Source organism: Brachypodium distachyon, chromosome 4 (assembly GCF_000005505.3).
Source record: "Brachypodium distachyon strain Bd21 chromosome 4, Brachypodium_distachyon_v3.0, whole genome shotgun sequence".
Classification (NCBI taxonomy): Eukaryota; Viridiplantae; Streptophyta; class Magnoliopsida; order Poales; family Poaceae; genus Brachypodium; species Brachypodium distachyon.
The window spans coordinates 46,337,013-46,358,130 of NC_016134.3; the positions used below are offsets into that span (position 1 = coordinate 46,337,013).

At 43.6% G+C, this 21,118-nt stretch overlaps 3 protein-coding genes across 4 annotated transcripts; 1 reads left to right on the forward strand and 2 right to left on the reverse strand.

The window, feature by feature from the left end:
- Positions 1 to 768: 768 nt before the first annotated feature.
- LOC100830864 (wall-associated receptor kinase 2) lies at positions 769 to 9,775 on the reverse strand. Of its 2 annotated transcripts, XM_010241207.3 has the most exons (5): positions 8,792 to 9,775; positions 4,030 to 4,566; positions 2,293 to 2,445; positions 1,420 to 2,210; positions 769 to 1,317 (listed from the first exon to the last, which is right to left on the reverse strand). In XM_010241207.3, the coding sequence occupies exons 1-5, from the start codon at positions 9,738 to 9,740 to the stop codon at positions 979 to 981; spliced, it is 2,769 nt and encodes a 922-aa protein (XP_010239509.1). In that variant the 5' UTR covers positions 9,741 to 9,775; the 3' UTR covers positions 769 to 978. The 2 variants fall into 2 exon arrangements, with proteins under 2 accessions (XP_010239509.1, XP_024319356.1); XM_024463588.1 differs by having other exon boundaries at positions 769 to 2,210.
- Positions 9,776 to 13,186: 3,411 nt separating this feature from the next.
- Positions 13,187 to 20,413, reverse strand: LOC104584788. Its single transcript, XM_014902426.2, has 5 exons — positions 20,391 to 20,413; positions 19,834 to 20,054; positions 13,847 to 13,925; positions 13,587 to 13,702; positions 13,187 to 13,461 (listed from the first exon to the last, which is right to left on the reverse strand). Exons 1-5 carry the CDS (start codon positions 20,411 to 20,413, stop codon positions 13,430 to 13,432), a joined length of 471 nt encoding a protein of 156 aa, XP_014757912.1. The 3' UTR covers positions 13,187 to 13,429.
- LOC100844217 (CEN-like protein 2) lies at positions 15,169 to 16,506 on the forward strand. The gene is made up of 4 exons (XM_003578853.4): positions 15,169 to 15,433; positions 15,534 to 15,595; positions 15,759 to 15,799; positions 15,886 to 16,506. The coding sequence occupies exons 1-4, from the start codon at positions 15,233 to 15,235 to the stop codon at positions 16,101 to 16,103; spliced, it is 522 nt and encodes a 173-aa protein (XP_003578901.1). The 5' UTR covers positions 15,169 to 15,232; the 3' UTR covers positions 16,104 to 16,506.
- Positions 20,414 to 21,118: the final 705 nt, after the last annotated feature.

A 21,118-nucleotide genomic window follows, 5' to 3' on the forward strand; every position in this document is an offset into this window, starting at 1 on the left:
TTTACCGACGTGTTTCACATTTTTTTATTAACAAAAGCCAAAGCTAACGACCTAACGTACCATGCTGTTTGGGCTGGGTTGGACTCAGCTGGTCATTCGCGACTACTTCAGCCGTGTGGCCTTGCCGTGATGCGCGTGGTCACCCGCGATCAACCTAATTTGATTCGGGTTTTTTTAAGCCACGATCAACGAAGCGTAGCAGCGTAACATCTATGTACGGAGTAACGTTTTTTGTGGCTCTTATATCTCAGATCCAACGGACATAATAATTTTGATGACGTGGATCAACGTGATACCTCCCCTCGGTACCCCTCATAATGATTTTAGTATATAATAGATGCCCATCTTCTCCGTGGTCGCTTTATCGTCCGAGCACGCGATGATGCAGGAACCGATGATGTCGTCGGTGCCGTGATGGAACAAGTAGGCGTCCATGTACGCCACAGCCAACGACGTACAGGGCCTTGACAGGGGTCTCCCATGACACATTATAGTTAGTTCCGGCTGCTGCTAGTTAGATTTTCCGCTCATCTTCGTAATGACTGTATATGTAATATAAGCGCACCTTCTAGTTCTTTAGGTATCAACCCACTAATTCTCGATCAGTCGTCGGCCTGGCCGGTACGGTTGGTTGCTATGAAGTGCAGCTGAGTGCCTGAGGCGTCCGACTCGTCCCTGACGAGTCTCGGTAAATCAAATGCCTGGGGGGTGAATAACAAACTTACTGGAACAAAATAGCTTACTACCGTCAGGTACCTCGAGGGTGTATGAATCAAAGATAAACATAGGGTACCACTAAACAGCTAAAATAATTTACATATGTACCGTCACAAAGTTTACAAATGTATCGTAGGAATACATAAGAAGTACAACTACATGAGATACGTACTCATTTAACTTGCGCAATATATATAACACCAAAACTAACATGTATGCACCGATCATAGCAAGTAATCGATCCTGTTGTTGCATATATGGTCAGCGGGGCAGGCTGGCGAATTCTTGCTCCAAACTGTAAATTCCAGAGATGCATGAAGATGGTACGTCGACGGTACCGGCAGAGTTGGTACGTGCATCAGAGCTATTGATATCTGAGCACGGAAAAGGCTCAATCGCTCCACCCTTCTTTCGGGCAAGTTGGTTCCTCTTTAGCCTAGTAGTTCTAAGGTTTTGCAACCTCATTTCTACTTCTTTCATGGTAGGCCTTTCTCCTCCTTTGGTTTTCAAGCATCCTTCCGCCACTGAGGCAATATCATCAATTTCTTCCTGGTTTGCCTCTTCCACAACTTGCAAATCCATTATTTCCATAAGAACTCCCTGCACAAGACTCTCCACAAAGTAATGAGACAAGCTCTGTTTTGCACCTACATTATTAATAAAAATTGGCTTCTTTCTTGTCAGGAGCTCCACGAGTATTACCCCAAAACTATAAACGTCACTCTTCTCCGTTAGTTGGCCAGTGTGGTAGTACTCGGGATCTAAGTAACCAAATGTGCCTTGAACAATTGTCACCACATGAGTCTCATCAAGTGACAGAGATCTCGAAGCTCCAAAGTCAGAAACCTTCGTAGTGAAATTTCCATCTAGGAGCACATTGGAAGACTTGACATCTCTATGGAAAATTGGTATCGCAGCAGCTGAGTGGAGATAAGCAAGAGCACCTGCAGCTTCTACTGCAATCCGGATGCGATCGTCCCATGAAAGCAAGCATTTGACACCGAGATCGTTGTGAAGAAGATCGTACAATGTGCCATTTGAGATGAACTCATAAACTAGCAAGGGGACCTCAGCCTCGAGACAACAACCAAAAAGCTTCACCACATTGCGATGGATGATTTGCGAGAGAATGGCAACCTCGTTGATGAATTGGTCTATCTCAACTTGCTCCACCATTTTGGACTTCTTGATGGCCACTACACGTTGATCAGATAGAATCCCCTTGTAGACCGTGCCATGCCCTCCACGACCAAGAACACGAGTGGCATCGAAGTTGTCGGTTGCCTTGTCTAATTCGTCCAAAGAGAAAATCTTTGTTTTATCCGTGGCGCCTTCGTCCAAGATTAGTTGTTCCAAAAGTAGTCCTTGATTCTTCTTAAAGTGTGCCCTTCGAACTCTCTTTTGTATGCTTGTCTTCCACCTGTTGACGAGTGCATTTGTACCTAGTGCAAGTATTGTTGCAACAAGGCCACAACCAATTCCAATTGCAATACCTATGCATTCAAGTGAAGCCGTAGTTACGAAAGGATTATGCAATTTTATAAATTGTAATAACTTTAGTAAGATATGACTTACCTACAATAAGGTTGCGTCTCTTAGCTGACATCACACATTTCCCTTTTGTTGGATCAAACTCTTTTCCGTGAGCGCAACCTTTACAACTATACCATCCAGGATGGTTTTCGCATGTGCCTTTGCAAATATTTGGAATTGCACACTCATCAACATCTGTAAATTAATATGGAAGTGAGGATGATATACGATCAATGGCGGATATACTCGTATGATTTTTGCTGGGGTGGCGTAACTTTTCCGCACGGCCGCAAATACAATTGACTAACTTGATTGGTAAATTGAGAACCACGTGAAAACTACAGAATTGCAAAACTGAAAAGGGGTGGGTAGCTCTCAAGGGGTGACCTCTGCGTCAGTGCCGTTCCGACTCCACGACCTGGGAACGTGAAGAATCGATTGTGAGACAAGTTCACCTTGTGATGCTGCTACTGGACCGTGTATCTTGTTTGGGCTGGCCCTTAGTAGTTTTTCTTTCTTTTCTTGATATTCTATGATATTATATACTGTTTGAGCTGAATTGGTGGGCCTCCTTCCACCCTGTTGGATTCGCCCCCTGTATGTCGATCCATGAAGCCTTGCTCTCTCTTTCATTTAATATTTGTTATATCATTAAAAATTTCTATATGACAAATTTGTCTATACAGGACGACATTATTGTTATTTAACCGACAATCTCCATCTCTTATGCATGTTATCTTCTAATGTACTTGTGGGTTTTGTTTCTGGGCATTACTCCAGCGGAAAGTAGACATGCCTATGATTATGGCCACATGTACTCAAGTGGAGTGAGCTCTCAAGGAGATTTTTATCCACAATGGGTGGCAGCATAATCTTCGGCTAAAAGCTCCTTAGTGCTTTTCTTGTTCGTTGTATTAAGATTTTTACTTTTTCTTATCGTTCGGTTTTGTTGGGCCGTGTGCATCTTGCTATGCAGAGGCCGGGTGCAAACTTGTTTGATGTATCTTCTTGATGCGATTTTTAAGTTCAATAAAATCTCCTTTTATCTAAAAAAAACATAAACTTTTAAATTTGCCAATAACTATCTTAGAACTATTGGAGATGTCTTTCCTAGTAGTACATGTTATAATGACGTTGACAAACGTACATGCTTATTGCAAATGCAGAGTTAAACAAGATAAATATGAGTTCAAATTTTATTTCAGTTGCACCACGATCGACACAATTACCAACATACCACCGAATAACACGCTGATTTCCTCTGTATATACCGCTAATTGTGGTTCTACCGCAGTAACTGCAAGGCACAACAAGTATGTATATGTATGTACTGTTTTTTCCCCCAAGCCCCCGCGTCGCCTAACCTAGGGCGGCGCCCCCAAGCCGCCGGCTCCTCCCCTCCCCTCTTGCTATGCAGAGGCCGTGTGCAAACTTGTTTGATGTATCTTCTTGATGCGATTTTTAAGTTCAATAAAATCTCCTTTTATCTAAAAAAAACATAACAATTAAATTTGCCAATAACTATCTTACAACTATTGGAGATGTCTTTACTAGTAGTACATGTTATAATGACGTTGACAAACATACATGCTTATTGCAAATGCAGAGTTAAACAAGATAGATATGAGTTCAAATTTTATTTCAGTTGCACCACGATCGACACAATCACCGACCTACCGCTGAATAACACACTGATTTCCTCTGTACCGCTAATTGTGGTTCTACCGCGGCAATTTTTAACTGCAAGGCACAACAAGTATATGTATGTACTGTACGTACCTGTGCATCCATTTGGTGTGTATGGATTTCCTACATAGCCTTGAGAACACTTGCAACGGTAGCCAAGCTGCATCGTGTCATTCACACGGATGACATTTAGGCAGTCACTGTTGTTGCTGCGGCAGGCATAGCTGTGACTTAACTGTTTTGCCATCGGACAGGTCATGTTTTCGACAGCCCACAACATCTTCATATCATCTTCTTTGGTTACATCGAATAGATCTAACAGTGGACGGTCAGATTCTTTCATCGTTGTCCCATTTTTTCGTATGGCAACTGTCTCTTCTTCTTCTTCGTAGTCATAGGAGGTCAAGCTGTCTATGAACTTTGACTTTCTAACATTTAGATAGCCCTCGTTCACAAAGATATTCGCCACAAGATATCGTACTCTGCGATCGAGAAATGTGACGTTTCTTGTACAGTTAAGTCGGAACTTTTCAAGAGCGTAGCAACCTTTTTCAATACCGAAAGGAAAGGGAATGCTCGTGTTCCCACATGATATCTTGCAATTTTTCCCTTTGGGATTGGGCTGGTAAACTGCTCCAAGTAGATTGACAACCACATAAGAAATAAGTTAGGAGAATGCATACTTTAAAATGGGAATTGCTATATATATATATATAGAAACAGTCAGAGAAAAATTATATAGAAATGGATACGGTACACAATTAATGTGTGTGTATGTTTTTCATCACTGGTGTAATGTTTGCTATAGAACTATAAAGAAATAATGTGCTGTAAATTTTAATGGAGTACCCGTGATAGTAACGGCGCGGTTACATGAAACAACTGATTAATTCAAAATGTTTCACTAGTTTAGGAGAGGAAGATAACTTGAATCAGAACCAAGCTTGCTTGAGGTAGTTAGTCGGTGTTTGTGTCTCACCAGGCGGATTATGCGTTAACTGGTACTTCCTCCGTTCTATAAAGATTGGCACGGTTTTGAACTAGCTCTAGTGCAAAGTCGTGCCAATCTTTATGGAGCGGAGGGAGTACGTCAATAGTGAGATGTCAGTGATGACTCAGAATCTGATCTTCTACTCCGTATGTATAGTACGGGTCCATATAAGGGTGTTGCTAGGGATAAAAATCTGCCCCACAAAGGGGGGACGGCAAAGTCTAAAGCCAAGACGTCCGAAGAAATGCAGTACAAGAATAAAAGGAAAAGTCAATAAAAGAAAAGACAAAGCCCAAAAGGCATTCTAGCCCATTAGTGGGAAGAAGACACATCGTCCTTCCACCAAAACTAAAATGCCTCCAATTTACCTTTCCTAGCCTCCATGACAAAATTAATTGGGACATGTGTACATGATCTTGTTCCTACAAACACCCCTAGGGTCATTTTGTAATCCATAACTCAGATTAGCAAAGAGCACACACTTAAACCAAAGCTTCTTGAGGAAACTTTTGCTAGAGAGTGTAAGACTGAAAATGGACCCTTTTATTTTTCTCAAGTTAGAAACTCATTTATTTTTTTACCAAAGTAAAGGAACTCATTTTGATTAGCAAGGAGGAGAAATAAATACCTCCATTCAAAGACGTTGGCTCAAGTCCAAATCAATCCAAATGATTCTCCATTTTGGAAGGACGTGCGCTACGAGGGCTAATTAAGCAGGATCTTCTTGGGGAGAGGAGTGTTTGAGTTGCATAGTGGCGCATAAACACAATTTTGGGAGGATACATGGCTAGGAGATAGGCATCTCAACAAACAATATCGCGGGGTTGGATGCGGCTCCCATAGCCCGCATTATCACCGGCCTTACGTCACCTGAGCTCATTCTGATAATGGGTAATTTTACTATATTGTGCATACGAGGCATTCCATTGTGGCGAAAATTTTCAGAATGGTACCCCAAACATTACTTCTTGCTGTTGGGTTTGCCCAAAGATCAATCACATGAAGACGCACAAGAACCCGACAATCACCGGATTATGGCCAAAGGCACCTGTGGATCGACTTATCTCTATTAAGATGGATGACGAATAAGATGGATTTTGGTGGAAGCTAACGTCTTTTGCTACTTACTCGGTACTAAAGTACCCCCATCACATATTAAGTGACTCAAATTTAACCAAATATGGATGTATCTATGCCCAAAAAGCGTCTAGAGACATGTAATATTTCGTCAATTAATATGGTACGGAGGGAGTATGTTGATTATTGGGTCAACACGTGGGGGGGGGTGGTGGTGGTGCCCATCAAGAAAATAATTTGGAAACTCAAAGTCCCTCTCAAAATTAAGATAGTAGCTTTGCAGACGGGCTTGTTTGGCTTGGCGGTTTTGCTTGATTTCTCAAAGGTGGGGCCCACCTATCGGATGCCACGTCGGCCCCAACCTAACCCGACCCGTTAGCCTGTGATTAAACCCTTCATCCTCCTTCTCACTCCCGCAAGTTTTCAGGGCCGACGTGGCGTCTGACAGGTGGGCCCCACCTGTAAGGATTCAAGTAAAACCACATGCATACACAACCGGTTTCGGGTTGGCCGAGACAACTTGACTCAAAAAGTGTGGTTATGTGGACGGATTTTCGTTAACTGTGGTTTAGCGACACGACTGCCCAAAAAAGTGTGGTTTTGTGAAATTTACTCTTTTATTTTATTCAAGAGTAAACTTCAGAAAACCACAAATTTTGGGGCAAGAAGTGGTCGAGAGCGGATGAGGGGGAGGCCGTCAGGGAGGAGAGCGCATGGCGATGGAGGGCGGCGACGTGATGACTCGCGGCGGTCAGGGAACGGATGGCGGAGGAGGTGGACGGCTTAGGCGCCGGTGGGGTTACGATGGCGATCTGCATGGAGGAGCGAGCCGATCAAGGGGCTGAGCCGCTCAGGGTGGAGGGAAGCTTGTAGAGCCCGGCTTAACGGGCTATCGTTTCGGGTTTGTCCGACGTGTCACCTGACAGGTGGGCGCGGTATGTAAGAAAAACTATCAAATTGCCTAAACTCGTTATCTTGTGCTTGTTGTTACAATGTGACTGAAAAACTGTGGTTTTCGTGACAAATCAGCAAAAGTGGGGGCTGCATAAGAAGATTGCCCTGAAATGTGAGGTTTTGTGAAATTTACTCTTTTAAAAACTTAATGTTGTGATGATTGTCGCGTCCATCAATCGATGTAGAGCCGAGAAAGATGACGTGGCATCTTAGTGGTGGCCCGGGTTGTCGAAAACTCTATCAAGCAGCTAATTATCGAGATTAGGGTTTTCTGAGACCAGTTGCCCAAAAAAATGTGCTTTTGTGAGACAGCTGCCACAAAAATTGTGGTTCCATAAAATTTACTCCAAAATGAATGACAAGAGAGCCTAGTCTCTGAAACAGAGCAAGGGAAACAGACAGAGAAAAGAATGTGCGACGAAGTGCAGGTCCAAAAACACTACCATTTCCGCAACATAGGAGCCTAGTTAATTTGCAATTCGTTGAGATCCTACGTAAGCAATTGCCAATTTGTTTGATTGCTGGCATCACCATGATGTCGCAGTGACATCATCAAATGCAAATCCGTTTACCTATCCCTTCGGTCCTAACGATTAGCGTCACGGCGTCCATATCGGCACCGTTCTACCCGATTAGCCTCAAAAGTTTTTGTATCGGCACCATTTTAGATAGGTATGTTTGTTTAAATCTAAGTAGTTCTAGTCGAAATCATCTATACGATCAAGGGACTCCGTACAATCATCTTTCATAGTATCCTCAAATTAATATGGGCCCTTCATTTCTTTGCACCGGATGGCTGATCTCAACTGGTACTCCAACTTGAGTAAGATGAAGTACCGTGTGAAAAAGCTACGGAGTAATCTGAATTTAGGGGTAAAAACGTAATTTCAAAGGCAATTAGCCAGAATGCTCATAACGCTGTTCATACATCCAGTACCTAGGTTAGATCGAGGCTGCTACATAGAGATTCGACTTGATCCTAGTTAACAGTTCACAGAAGGTGCCGCCGGCGACCATGTTCTGCCTGCAACGGAGGGTCAGGTTTTCAGTTAGTTAGCTCTAGGCATGAATTAATGATTGCCAGGCCACGGTTCGACCAAGCTGCGGCGATCGACGCAGTCACACGGTCATGAACAGGGTATGCATCCCAGAGCCAGATCTCTCTGGAGCTCCACGCATCTCACACAGCGGCCGGGGCGGCAAGGTGGACGCGCACACACGGGGCCAGCGAACAATAGGGTGCACCTGCGATAGAGCGCGCATGCGAGGAACATCTTCAACAGCGGCGGCGTGAATGAGATGAAGATGTGGCCGGCGGCGGCGAGCGATTCTGTTACCCTTTCAGTTGAACGGTCAGATTTGACTGGTACTACGATTTCGTCGGCAATTAGATGTAAACACGAGAGAGAATGACTAAACTACCCTTTCAATTGAACGGTCAGATTTGACTGGTACTCCCATCTACTCCAAGGGAGTACCAGGGTACCGTAAAAATTCCCTAAATAATTTGGACAAATAACTATTTTTCTTTTTTACCGGCGAATCGTTTTTGTTTGGCCGTAATCCTTGCCAATTGGAGGCTGAGCAAGGGGTTTTATATAAAATTGTGTTCAAGCGATGGGTTTGATTTATTCTCAGCCGTACGATAACTTTAAATCAATATAATTTCTGCTACTTTAATTAGATATTAGATTAAGCTACCTATTCTTGCAGGAAAAACATCTACCTAAGCACCTAAATTAATCAGATCAGTTTTTTTTATGTAGAGTACGTCTTTTGGAAAACAAACACATTCTGTTTTTGTGGAACAGGGAGCGGGGAAAGTGAGATGACCTGGAATGCAGCCATCTGCAGTGTAAGGATTATTGCGGCCTTGGTTTTGGCACCAACACGAGTAGCCTCCTCCATGTGGGCTATCTTCGCAGGTACTTCCTCTGCTGCATGCGTAACTTGATTTTTCCATTTGGGCGCTTTTACAATTCGGTTGGTCCGTGAAAGCTGTAAGGAAGATCGCCCCTTCTTGGATCCCGTGTATTCGACTCGAGTAAAGATCACGCGTCTGAAACCAGTACTCTTCTGACAAGAAAAGTTTCACTTTACGGAGCAGTTGATGATGTGCTTGCGCTTTGCCATCACGGAGGCGGCCGATTCTCAGAGCAAGGGCTCGCCGGTTCTGTTTCAAGGCAATGCTGCAGCAGCCCTGCCCATTGCACATCATACTCGAGGGCGCAGAATCTCCCGCGAGCGCATCATCGTCCTTCTCCATGGCCTCCCTGTCTTCCAGGCAAACGCTCATGCAAAAACCGATGAGATGGTTGGTGTCGTGGTCGAACAAGTAGGCGTCCACGCCACACCCAACCACGTACAGAGAGTTATATCTGTAGAGAGTAAGGCCCTTGACAGGGGATTCCCACGACACGTAATAGGCGTCCCCACCTGGTCTCATGTCGACGCTGAGCTCAACGAAGGAGGCCTCAACATAGTCGTAGTGTAGCTCCTGTATCTGAGTAGTACTGTTGCCTAGAAAGAGCTTGTTGTTGTGGCAGGTGAGCTCGAAGCCTTGCCGGAAGCAGCCCGGCCCTATCCCGAAAGGGTACACGATGTGAACATCCCCACAACCGGGGGGGCAGCGGGCCAGCTCGGCAGCGGTAGGGACATGCAAGATCCCACCCCCGCCAACGGCGGCGACTCCGGAGGCCGCCGCCGCCGCCGCCGATCGCGGCGCAGCAGCTGCCATTGCCAAGCACACGAGCAGCGGCGGCAGAAAGGACTTGGATCTCATCGTGGCTGTTTTCTTCTTGCTGCTGGCTCTCCTTTTTTTTAGTGCCTGTGGCGGGAATTCAGTGTTACTTATACATGCAGACGGAAAGGTATTTACCTGCAGCTGCTGGCATGCACGGCTCCGGTCAGTCATGAGTTAAATGAAGGAAGTCGACCCATGCAGTAACCCCGTTCAGATCTTACTGTGTCATCCCTGCCCGGACGGCCGGGGTCATCAGGCATACACGACCGGCGGCCGTCGCTGCCGGACTGCAGCGGTCGAGTACTGTGCAGCCAGGCTGATCGATAGAGCCACAAGGAATTAAACGGGGTGTTTCCCTCTTCTGGTTGATTAACGACGTCGTGGCTGAGTGACCAGTCGTGGAAGTCGAATTACCCTGTTCTGCAGGCAAATTAACCTTGCCAGCGACAGTACTTATTGCAGACATTCATGGCCAGGCGTTGTTAGCTGGTCACTTGGTCAGATCAGGGATTCCTTTTCCACATGAAGAATAACTGACCGTCTTGTTTTTCTGCGTGGAAAGACCTAAAGGGCGTGTTCTTCACGTCCAGTTAGTGGTAGATGGGATACGCGAGGCTCTGTTACACCGTTCCAGAGAGTTTGTTTCCCCCCGTTTAGTAGTGATTTGAGATCAGTACGTGCTTGTAAGCTCTGAACCCCTCTTCCTTTTCGTCTCTTTTATCTGTTTTTAATGTGTTCTCCTCGGTCGATTATCTCGACCTCCTTTGGCAACAAATGACACCCGATGACCATTTCGTAAATAAAATTTTGGCAATAAACTAACTTAAAGCGGAAACTTTTTTGGCAATAAACTAACTTAAAACCGGTTAAGTTGCTACATCGTTCGACTCTTCAGTTTCTCACGTGTAGTAACTTTTATTTTTGAGGGGTTCACGCGTAGTAACTTGTTCCTTTTTTTTTGTAGGGAATGTAGTAACTTGTTCCTGTACGTATACACAGAGACACGGGCCGGACGAGGAAAAAGAATAGGCCAGCAACAAACAAAAAAAAGGAACAGACGACATAAATTGGATCAGTGCAAAGGCGAACAGGCAGGCAACAAGAAGGCCGATCCACAAGACCGCAAAAAAGCCCAGTAGAAACAAAGGGAACCCAGGCCCGCAGCCCACGACTCACGAATCTAGCTTTAGAGAGGAAACGGCCTAGCTGTGAAAGAGACGACTGAGCTCTAAGACGACTGAGCTCTAAGATCCTCTAAAAAAAAAAGCTCTAAGATAATCTCCGATTCTCAACAAAAAAAAAAGATAATCTCCTATAAAACGTCACGAGTTTTTTTTTCTTTTTGATAGTACAGGAAGTAACTCGATTATTATTGACGAGTTTTGGTCTCCCCTCTTCGTACCGAGTTGCAGGGTAACAAGTTGTCAGAGACGCTGTTACACAGTCGTCCTGAGATGTTCGAACTCTTGGCCATGACTCAGATCAGTGGACGTAAACAGTGGTAAAGAACAGAGGCGTGCGCGTGGTTGATATCAGAAAATTCAGAACCACATCATCATGCGAAGTTACCACGTACTACTACACCCTCCTCCATGAATGACTGCATAGCCGAGTCTTTTAGCCTGCAAGTAGTGTTAGTGCAAGTAGAACTAGACACGGAGAAGACTAGTCCAAAGCTAACCTTTTTGTTTTGAGAATATTTTAAAGCTAATAACTGGGAGAAGAGATTTCCGGAGAAAGGTGCGCATAAACTTGAAAGATGTGCTTGAGCAATACTAAAAAGTACCCAAGGAGAACTGGACCAGATTCTAGATCCTCTAAACCCTAACTCCAAACTCTAGTTTTTTTTCCTGTGTTTTTCTTTGTTCGGTTTTTCGGCCCGGAGTCACTTCTTCCGCAGTCGAATTCTTTCGACCGTTTTTGGTAATAAATAACCTGACGATGGTCGTTTCGTCGAAAGAGAAAGGAAGAACTGGACCAGACGAAGAATCCTCGTTGTTGTCATGGACCCAAATACGGTCCAGAACAATAGGCTTCTTTATTATACACAGGAGACCCAGAACTCGAAAAAAATTGTACAGTAAAACGATGTAAACTGGCATGACTATGCTACGAACTATGCTACGGAGTACACAGGAACAACTTTCGCACACGTTCTTTAATGAGCGATGAAAATGCATTTGAACCAGCTCTGAACCTGGACAAACAGCCTCTCTGTAGTAACCTGGAGACTTCGATTCTGAAAGATTATTTAATGAACGATGAAAATGCATTTGACATTTCTACTAGCAGTTGGCTTGCCGACAAGTGGGGTGAAAAAAAATTATTTTCATGACTCTTGGCCATTGACCATCACAACCATGAACTAAATTCACACGGAACTAACCCCCCAGTGGCCGTTGTCAACCCAGGCAGTAACAACTTAGTGATATCTTGTATGCTCGGATGCTGACTCACACTCAATCAAGAGGTGACACATTGACCCATGGAGATTCTATGGAACATGATATCCTCCCGCTGTAGTCTCACTGTCATCATCTGAGTATCTCATTGCCTCCCCAAATTGGCCCACAATGATCCTCCACCAATGTGCATTCATGTGTTACTTACCACTCTCCATGTTGAGCGCTTGACGATTGGCGGGCGGCTTCTTTTTGCTGAAGCGATCCAAAGGTGTCGGGTAACGGTTATGACAGCAAACAGAAAACATCTCCATCTGCATGGAGGCAAAAAAGTGGTTATTGCGTCGAAGGAATACACAAAACTCACTTCTGAAGTAGAATGGTCATAAGCATTTTTGTCCATTATAAGTTCATGGTCTTGTAGAAAGCAACTAGCAAATTAAGTTCTGAGACAACCAGACTTGTACCTACAGATGACCTTGCAAGATAAGTACCGTTTCAAATAGGCCAAATGGCACTGCTTGAAGGAGACTAGGGTTTTAAAAAGGTGATTCAGACATGGATTTGCATGTGAGAATTAGAGGGGATGAGAGATAGCAAATACAAGAGACATTTCTTCTTCATTAGTTCAACAGAAAACACATGGCATCCTTATAAAGTGGATGCTTATCTGCTTATGCCCTTGACATTTCTCAACACAATTTGACTCTTAGGTAGACCTTTCCTCACATAATTGGACTTTCTTACCAAAAGAATAATACAATCGATTTCCTAATATACTTTTCCATAATATCTCTTGGACTCTTTCCTATTCTGTTCCTCCAATTCTTTTGTTAAAGACGTCTCCTTCCTTTCCCCAGGCTCTTGGACTCCTTGTGCGCAATCTTCTCTTCGCCTACTTGGACTCCACAAGCTCCAATCGCAACTTGTACAAGCTGCTGCCTGCTGCTGTCCTTTTCCAATACGTGAGTCAGCATACCAAACGAGAAATGTACGTGATAGGCCTATAGCTTTTCATAGGGGCCTAGTATTGCTTTTTCGTTGCACATCAAATGGTATGCTGAAGCATGCAGATTTTACCCATTTTTCTAGTAACTTCATTTTTAACAAAGGACAGTGCAAAGTTCTGAGATCAGTGGAAATGAAATAATTAGATGTAAAAGAAAAACCAAAATCACTAAACATGATACATCTGCCACAAAACCAGATCCTGTTGGGATTTCATGGAGACACACTGGTTACCATTGGTTGGAATAGCTACTAGATTCCACTACTTCACCTAGGTGTCAAGCAACTATCATGGCATCAGAATGGAGCAGAAAAATGTCACACACTGTACTTGACCCCACTACTTCTACCTGCACAAATGTCAAGCAGGCATGATGGCACTAGACCAGAACATAGTAATGCATAAAGCTGTACTTGGCTCCACTACTTATGGAAATATAGAAAAATATTTTTTAATGCCTCAATCAAGATGAACCTGTGACAATTTTATCGTTGAAATGACATCTCAGCACTAGACAGCACCCTACACAAATAAGTGGTGGCGGCATAGCATTCCATTCCTTTATTCTCTTCCACGGTGTGTTCCGTATACTCCAAAGAAGAGAATAAACAGATAATAATGGTAATGCAGACGGTATCACAGTTTGAGGAAAGATTCTAATTCTGACAGCAATTAAACTCAACAACAACTCCCTTTTTCCTTAACAGAAAAGGAATCAGTTAAATGAGGCTTACCTAAACAAACGACGCTGCCCAGAAGAACATTTAAGGGTGAAGAGGCTTCCACGTGGACAGTGCAGCACGTTTCTGTCCACTAGATAACATAAAAATATAGTAATACTTAGAAAACAGGGGGATAAGAATATCAGAAAGCCAGCACTTAAATTTCTGCAAGTAAACATCAAATGAAGTATGCACAAATGAATTGATAGTTTAGGAAAGCATCATTCCAAAATGTTTTATTCCCTTTCTTTTTCATTTGCTCCACGAGGGCATACTTCCTTAGTTGCTACGAATAATTACGCCTGGATATGCTTTAAGAACTAAGGTGTTTTTTTGTGTGCTCTCCAGAAGATTTTGCTGCCATGTCACTGTAATTTTTTTGGAATTTCTCATATGTTTTCCTTTGGAAAACTACAGAAATAATGATCCCAACAAAATGAAAATGTGCAAAACTAAGCATCAAAATCTGCAGGATACATTGTCATGTAGACACTACAGATGGGAGGACTGGCACTTTTTCCTAGCTAATATAAGATAGTTCAGTAACATAATCTTCAGAGACCCACTTGCATGAAGGTGTCTTATGTTTCCTAAAGAAATAACATGGAGGTAGTGATCTGCAATATCTTTTCAGAGGACTATATGGTGGGAAACCATCAACTTGTTTCATTTCAACCAAGACAAAAGATAATATACTCCCTCCATTTCACAAAGGTTGGCGTATTTTGCTTCGTTAAGACAAGGCTTTGAGCAATGATAACTCTATTAATATGTGTTTTTCCATACATGAAATTTATATCAGTAGATTCGCCTTTAAAAGTTCTTGTGAATAATCATGATTTCGTATCATAAAAGTTACATATTAATAGAGTAATTCTTGATCAAAGCCTTGTCTTAACGAACCAAAATATGCCAACCATTGTGAAATGGAGGGAGTATTTATCTAATAAATGTCCGTATCAATAACAAAAACAAAACTGAAAGAGGTATGCTAACAATGAAGATCAAAGAATTGTGCACCTTTGTATTTTTTATCATTCATATCTGATTCTGGTGAAAAAAGTGTTATTACCCCTAGAACTTGGAAGAAGATACATGAAATATTAATTGCATAGGTTCTATGCGCAACTGTTAGAGAAGAAACAAGACCATTGGTTGGCTGTCTTGGAAAAAGTGGTTAGATCCTTTCTGTGGCCTTTTCAGTTCTTTCCACGCATACCCAACTAAAAAGGGACACATACCACTCATGTCTCACATTTGCATTTGAGCTTACACATGAAGCAGGATTCTTGAAGCTATAAATAGAGCCGCGTACTCTAGCAATGGCCAATAAGCAGCCCAAGGCACAACCAGTCAGAGCATTCACTGTGCAAGATACAAATATTTGCCAAATCAACTATGTCTAGGTCTGTGGAGCCTCTTATTGTTGGTCGGGTGATTGGAGAAGTTCTCGACACATTTAACCCGTGTGTGAAGATGGTAACGACCTATAACTCCAATAAGCTTGTCTTCAACGGCCATGAGCTCTACCCATCAGCAGTTGCATCTAAACCAAGAGTAGAGGTCCAAGGGGGTGACTTGCGATCTTTATTCACATTGGTAGAGTGCACTGAACTCAATTATGGAACTCCATATTCAACTTCTAGTACTTTTTTACTTGCTTTGTCTTCCCTAATGGCCATAACTATTCATAATTCAGGTTATGACGGACCCAGATGTGCCAGGACCAAGTGACCCATACCAAAGGGAGCACCTTCACTGGTAATCTTCTGCACAGTTATTTCCAATGGATGCTTACTGATCAACTAAATATTAGTATGTGTTGCTAAGCAAGATAGCAACACAGCTTGCATTTATAAAAATGTGTAATTTCCTGAGCACTTTTATTGGGAGTCATTTTATCATGCCGTTTACACTTACACAGGATTGTTACTGATATACCTGGGACAACTGATGCTTCTTTCGGTAGGTCCTTCCTCTGAGATTCGAATTGGTCTATTCCATGTTCTCCATTTTTGAACAAATAACCATATATACCTTTTGAATTGCAGGACGGGAGGTAATAAGCTATGAGAGCCCAAAGCCCAACATTGGCATCCACAGGTTCATTTTTGTGCTCTTCAAGCAGAAGCGAAGGCAGACTGTAACTGCACCTTCCTTCAGGGATCATTTCAACACCCGTCAGTTTGCTGAGCAGAATGACCTCGGCCTCCCTGTGGCTGCTGTCTACTTCAATTGTCAGAGAGAAACTGCTGCCAGGAGGCGCTGAAGATTCCAATTCATGTTGTCCCAGTTATAACAAATAAAGGCCTTTGGAGTTACGATCTTGTTTCTGAAGTCAATGCTCCTCTGCTACATTACTAGCTTGTGAACCTACGCATCTTTACTACATTATTTGCTCATAGATCTACAAAGAATCAAATGCATTTTGCAGATTGTATTGACTAGATTGTTTTGTAAGCAGTAAGATCGCCCATCATGTTGACGAATGCCTGTATACTGGTGGTCCATGCTTATGGTTCCAAGTCGTGTATAAGCCAGTTGTCACTGAAACCAGGTCAGGTAGACAACCCCAACTGGCAAAAGGTTTTATCTACCGTATGTCGCTTGTCAGCTCCATGTTGCACGCACCTTTTCTGATATGCAATCTCCTGTAACCGGACTTTGTTAGATATTGTTCTTTCACCTAGTAGAACAATGTAGGGCCTGCTAACTGTATTTCACTGCCCCTATAATCTAATAGACATGATATAGAATGGAGATATCCAATAGATATGATATAAAATGGAGATATCCAGCGTATCTAGATGGTTACCCACTAGAAATGCTAGAAGCATGTAGTGGGTTTTCCACCTATTTTGCCTTCAGAATGTCCTTACACCAAACAACAAAAACAACCATTTCATATGCATACATGCACATTGCATAATAAATGACCCTTCTTTCCACCATCCTCTAGAATTATTGTACACATTAATTATTTGCAACACACTAACCAATCGTCTGCCACTACAACATAATCCCAACAATTATACTTGTGTTATTTGCTCTGTGTACTGTTGGGAGGTTGGACCTCCCAATAGTATTTGCTGGTTGGGAGTGGGAGGGAATAATCTCTGAATGAAAACACCTCACAAACAGAAGAAGAAACTGGACTATGAGGCATACGCTACCACCCATGACTATGCTTTGACTGAAAACTAACATCTCCAGCTCAGATTCAAGCAAACATTGTTGTTTTATTACTTAATTATTTTGGCCCGCCTAACTAGGCTCAGTGCACAGTTCAGGGCCTAACCATATAACCTGGTTATTTTATTACTTAATTGTTTTGGCATATTGAAAAATCCTAACCTTACCATGTGGGAGGCGTTTTACCAGTCTGACAGTATGGATCAATCCTGACCTAGCACATGTTGAAGGAGCCATTAGAGCAACCAGTTAATTTCAATTACTACTGTCTATGGGGCATGGGCCAATTCATCCTGAACCCAATTGACAAAAGATGATCAGGTTGACCTCAGCCTATGCATGTTTTATGGTCTGCAACTTTCAGTGGCTTCGGTGCAGATTACAGACTTAAAGGAAGGAAGTATATCAGCACGGAACATTTGCACAAAATGATACACTGAACACCTTATTGAAAACTAAGGAGGTAAAAAAGTGCAGGAAATAAAATGAGGAACAAAATTAACATAGAAAAGAATAATTGCCTGTAGGATTTACTTATCAAAATCAACTAAGCCGAAAGTCTCACACAGCTATGAGGTACAATAAAATACGCAGTAGAATTGCTCGTAGGATTTACATATCAACATTTTGATTACATAAGCTAAATATCTTCACATCTAAAAGAAGAAAATATGATCTGCCTACATTTCCAGATTTGTCTTACTTATAAACATCTACAATTTGAGCCCATCAAACAAGTGATGTGCATGTGCTCCACTCGCTCTTGAGAAAAGTTCTAGGTTAAACAAATACTCCCTCCATCCAGAAATAAGTGACTTGGATTTGTATAGATTCTTATACAAATCCAAGTCACTTATTTCCGGACGGAGGGAGGAGTAAACGTGGCGTTTCCAATCTCAGTCATATTTACTAAATAAGTGGCTAAAGGTTTCGATCAATGATGAAGCCAACACTAAAGAAAATCAGGAAATGTTATCCTAGGTGAGCATTTAAACTTTTTATGAGGGTCACATCAATGCGAATCATAAAATTCAATAAGATAATATTGCAGGAATCAAGCCTCGATAAGTTGGTGGGAGCCATGGTTGTTCATCCAATTGTGAAGATTCAGTTCTTCGACTCGGATGTGGGTGATTTCTCCTTCTCATTTGAAAAGATACCTAGTTCATCCCAAGTATTCTCTTTTCTCAATAAGATAATCTTTGCAAGTGTCAAAATTGAATTGTACAAATATATCTACAAAAAGGTTTCAGTTAAGAAAATTAGACATGCCAAGTTTCACCCTATCAGCAATGGTAGTTGGCTGTGACATGGCACATCACTTTTTAGTATGTACTTACTATGTAAAAGCGCCGATGAATCGCAAAACATTCTTTTAACTTGCAATCAAGCTTGGGCCATGCCGATAAAGGAAAGCACAAAATATGAATCTCACAAAATTTTATGGAGTGGCAAAGCTTGTTCAGCTGGTATGGCGGTTTATCTCAAATCACACACAACATATTCTTTTTTCTCGAACCCGCACCTAAGTGCGTGCCATTTTCATTAGAAGAAGCGCCAAGAAGGCGAAAATACAAAGCCAAGGGCCAAAAAAAAAAGATTAAAAGGCAAAGGCCTCCCAGAAGGTGCCACAACCCAGGGAAGCAACAAGAAAAGAAAGGTAAATACTGAAAAGCTGTACACTAGGCTACACCGGCGGGAAGCTAGTCGCCGGGGTGGGGGGGGGGGGTGCATCTACATGCACTCTGGAACTCAAATTTTGATCCAAAATGAGGAGTCCTACAAGGCTAAAAGAGGCACGCCCAATTCTTGCATGGAACTGAACTCCAATTTTCTGACTAACCTACAGGGTCGTCCAAGTTTTATTGACTGCATCCATAGCAGCAAGTATTGTGGATACAAATAAAATTACTATTGACAGTATGAGACACAGATGATATTTCAGGTGCCCATGATCAGAGTTTGCACTTTGCAATGTTTGCCTGTTCTGTTAGATGCCAGCAAAAGATCAATATGCACAAAGGCTACAAGGAGATTTACGCATAGGTCACGTGGAAACATAATGATAAGGATCCCACAGGTCATATACTCATATTCTAGCAGCTTGTCTTTTGTCGTATACATTCTTTTCAGCGTTAGTGCATGAATAATCAACAACTATATATCTCTAAAGGGTATAACTGTTCGCTCAACTATACTGGTCCCTTTCTTCTTTGTGATCTCTATCTCTATAATATCCCTATCCCACATCTTATCTCTATCCCCAAATCCAAAAAAAAAAACTGGATTAGACTAAACCCACCAATCATTTCCCATTCCCATCAGCCTTCAGTACAACCGGCACGACACCTAGATGTATATATTCCTTTTGTATGCCAGACTCACAGTTCAAGAAACAACGTTTTTCATGATTCAACGTTTGTCTCTATCTGGTATTGTGCATAATTCCCTTCAGAGAAACATCTACAACACCACAGCTGTGAACTTTAGGGATTCCAATTTCTGTACAGCATCACGCACATAGCCACCTCACCTAGAACAGATCAGTGGTAAGCTAGTAGCTAACGACATTTCACAATATTTTATGAAACGTAGAAAAATATTTTTATTTAATTTTGGTCGCTGGACTGAGCTGAGATAGAGCCACAGTAAAACAAGCACAGCCCGCAATATGTTCCAGAGAACAGGAAATTTGCTAAACCAGCGTCCTAGGTTAAGCACGAAACAGGAGCAGGCAGCGGAAGCGAAGCGAGAGGAACTAATTTCGGGGCTCGAATCCGAACAGAGGGGAGCCAGGGAATCCTCACCAGCGACCTCGTGTCGGCGGTCATACGGCAAAGCTGCGTCTTCGAAGCCGGTGCCTGGGATTGGAATGTTGGATGGAGGCGTCACCGGGGATCCCGCCGCCAGCGCGAGGTCACCGCCGCCGCAAAGGCTAGTCGCCGAGCAGCCCCCGAGGATGAGGGAACCAAACCCATTTCGTATAGCTTGGGCTGAGGCCCGGTCTAATCGACTGGGCCCGTCTTCCCTTTCCAATTTCTTGGGCAGTCATACATGGCCCAAAGGCCCAAGGCCAGCTTTCCCTACCCCTTCGGGCCTCTCTCTCCTTTTTTCCCTTCCTTCGGCTTGCGGCTTCGGGACTCCATTTCGGTTTTCGGAGACGCGCCAATGGACGATCGTCTTCGGCGAGGGACAACCGGAGAACGCGTTCTTCGACTCCGAGTCCGAGGCCGGGACGTTGTCTCGTGTCTCTGCACATAAATATGCACCCAACCCAATTCTCCACAGCCCATCAAAGTTCAGAGATCATCTGCCCGTTCTCCACCGGCCGCCTCCTCCACGCTTGTGTTGCGTTGCATTGCACCCATCAAGAAAGATAATCGCCATGGCGTCCGTCGAGCGGGCGCTGTCCAAGGCTGCCAAGGCGCTTCTCCCCGGCCTGCTCCAAACCCCTCCGGTGAGCACGCCGTCGCCGTGCATCATCATCCTGCCGGCGGCTTCCAACCCCGGCCGCGCCGACGTCGTCGAGAGGTGGGACGCGCACAAGAACAATGACCGGCCCAGGAGCCCTGCGTCGTCGTGCGGCAGCACCAGCCCAGGCCGTGCCGACTCCTGCGAGCGCTGGGACATGAACAAGATCAAGAAGATCAACCCAATCAGCAGCAGCAGCACATCATCTTCTTCGACGTCGAGCCGGGGAAGCAGCATGATCTCCGGAGAGAGGTACAAGAGGCCGCCCAGCCGGGCGTTGGGACGCGCACAAGAACCCACGCGACGCACTTCTGACGCCGAGAGCCAGACGGGCGAAGAGGCGACCAGCAAGGAGGAGGACGAGACAACGAAGATGGAAGAGACGCTTCCCGTGTTCTCTGGCCCAACGTTCGTTGCATCGCCGGAGCCGAGCATGCTTCCCATGCCGGCCTTCTTCGCTCGCCGCGCCGGCATCAATCCTCTGCCGGCGTTCAATTCGTGCAAGCACACTAGTTACCCGCTTGTTCGGATTTATCTTGTACGCGCTACCATGCGCCTGATCTAATTGTATTCGACGCGCTATTATTCAATTGTTCAATTGAGTTGATGCTTTGTTCTGTA

What these genes read in the sequence shown, in the direction of transcription:
- LOC100830864 (XM_024463588.1), bottom strand. Translation starts at nt 9,740, where the DNA reads ATGAGATCCAAGTCCTTTCTGCCGCCGCTGCTCGTGTGCTTGGCAATG. An exon ending in TGCAGATGGCTGCATTCCAG is followed by an intron (nt 4,567 to 8,791) that starts GTCATCTCACTT and finishes TACTTGGAGCAG; the next exon opens with TTTACCAGCCCAATCCCAAA. An exon ending in GAGACGCAACCTTATTGTAG is followed by an intron (nt 2,211 to 2,292) that starts GTAAGTCATATC and finishes TTGAATGCATAG; the next exon opens with GTATTGCAATTGGAATTGGT.
- LOC104584788 (XM_014902426.2), bottom strand. Translation starts at nt 20,413, where the DNA reads ATGGCGATTATCTTTCTTGATGG. An exon ending in GCGATTATCTTTCTTGATGG is followed by an intron (nt 20,055 to 20,390) that starts GTGCAATGCAAC and finishes GAAATTGGAAAG; the next exon opens with GGAAGACGGGCCCAGTCGAT. An exon ending in CAACGATAAAATTGTCACAG is followed by an intron (nt 13,462 to 13,586) that starts GTTCATCTTGAT and finishes ACATTTGTGCAG; the next exon opens with GTAGAAGTAGTGGGGTCAAG.
- LOC100844217 (XM_003578853.4), top strand. Translation starts at nt 15,233, where the DNA reads ATGTCTAGGTCTGTGGAGCCTCTTATTGTTGGTCGGGTGATTGGAGAA. An exon ending in TGCGATCTTTATTCACATTG is followed by an intron (nt 15,434 to 15,533) that starts GTAGAGTGCACT and finishes TTCATAATTCAG; the next exon opens with GTTATGACGGACCCAGATGT. An exon ending in CAAAGGGAGCACCTTCACTG is followed by an intron (nt 15,596 to 15,758) that starts GTAATCTTCTGC and finishes ACACTTACACAG; the next exon opens with GATTGTTACTGATATACCTG.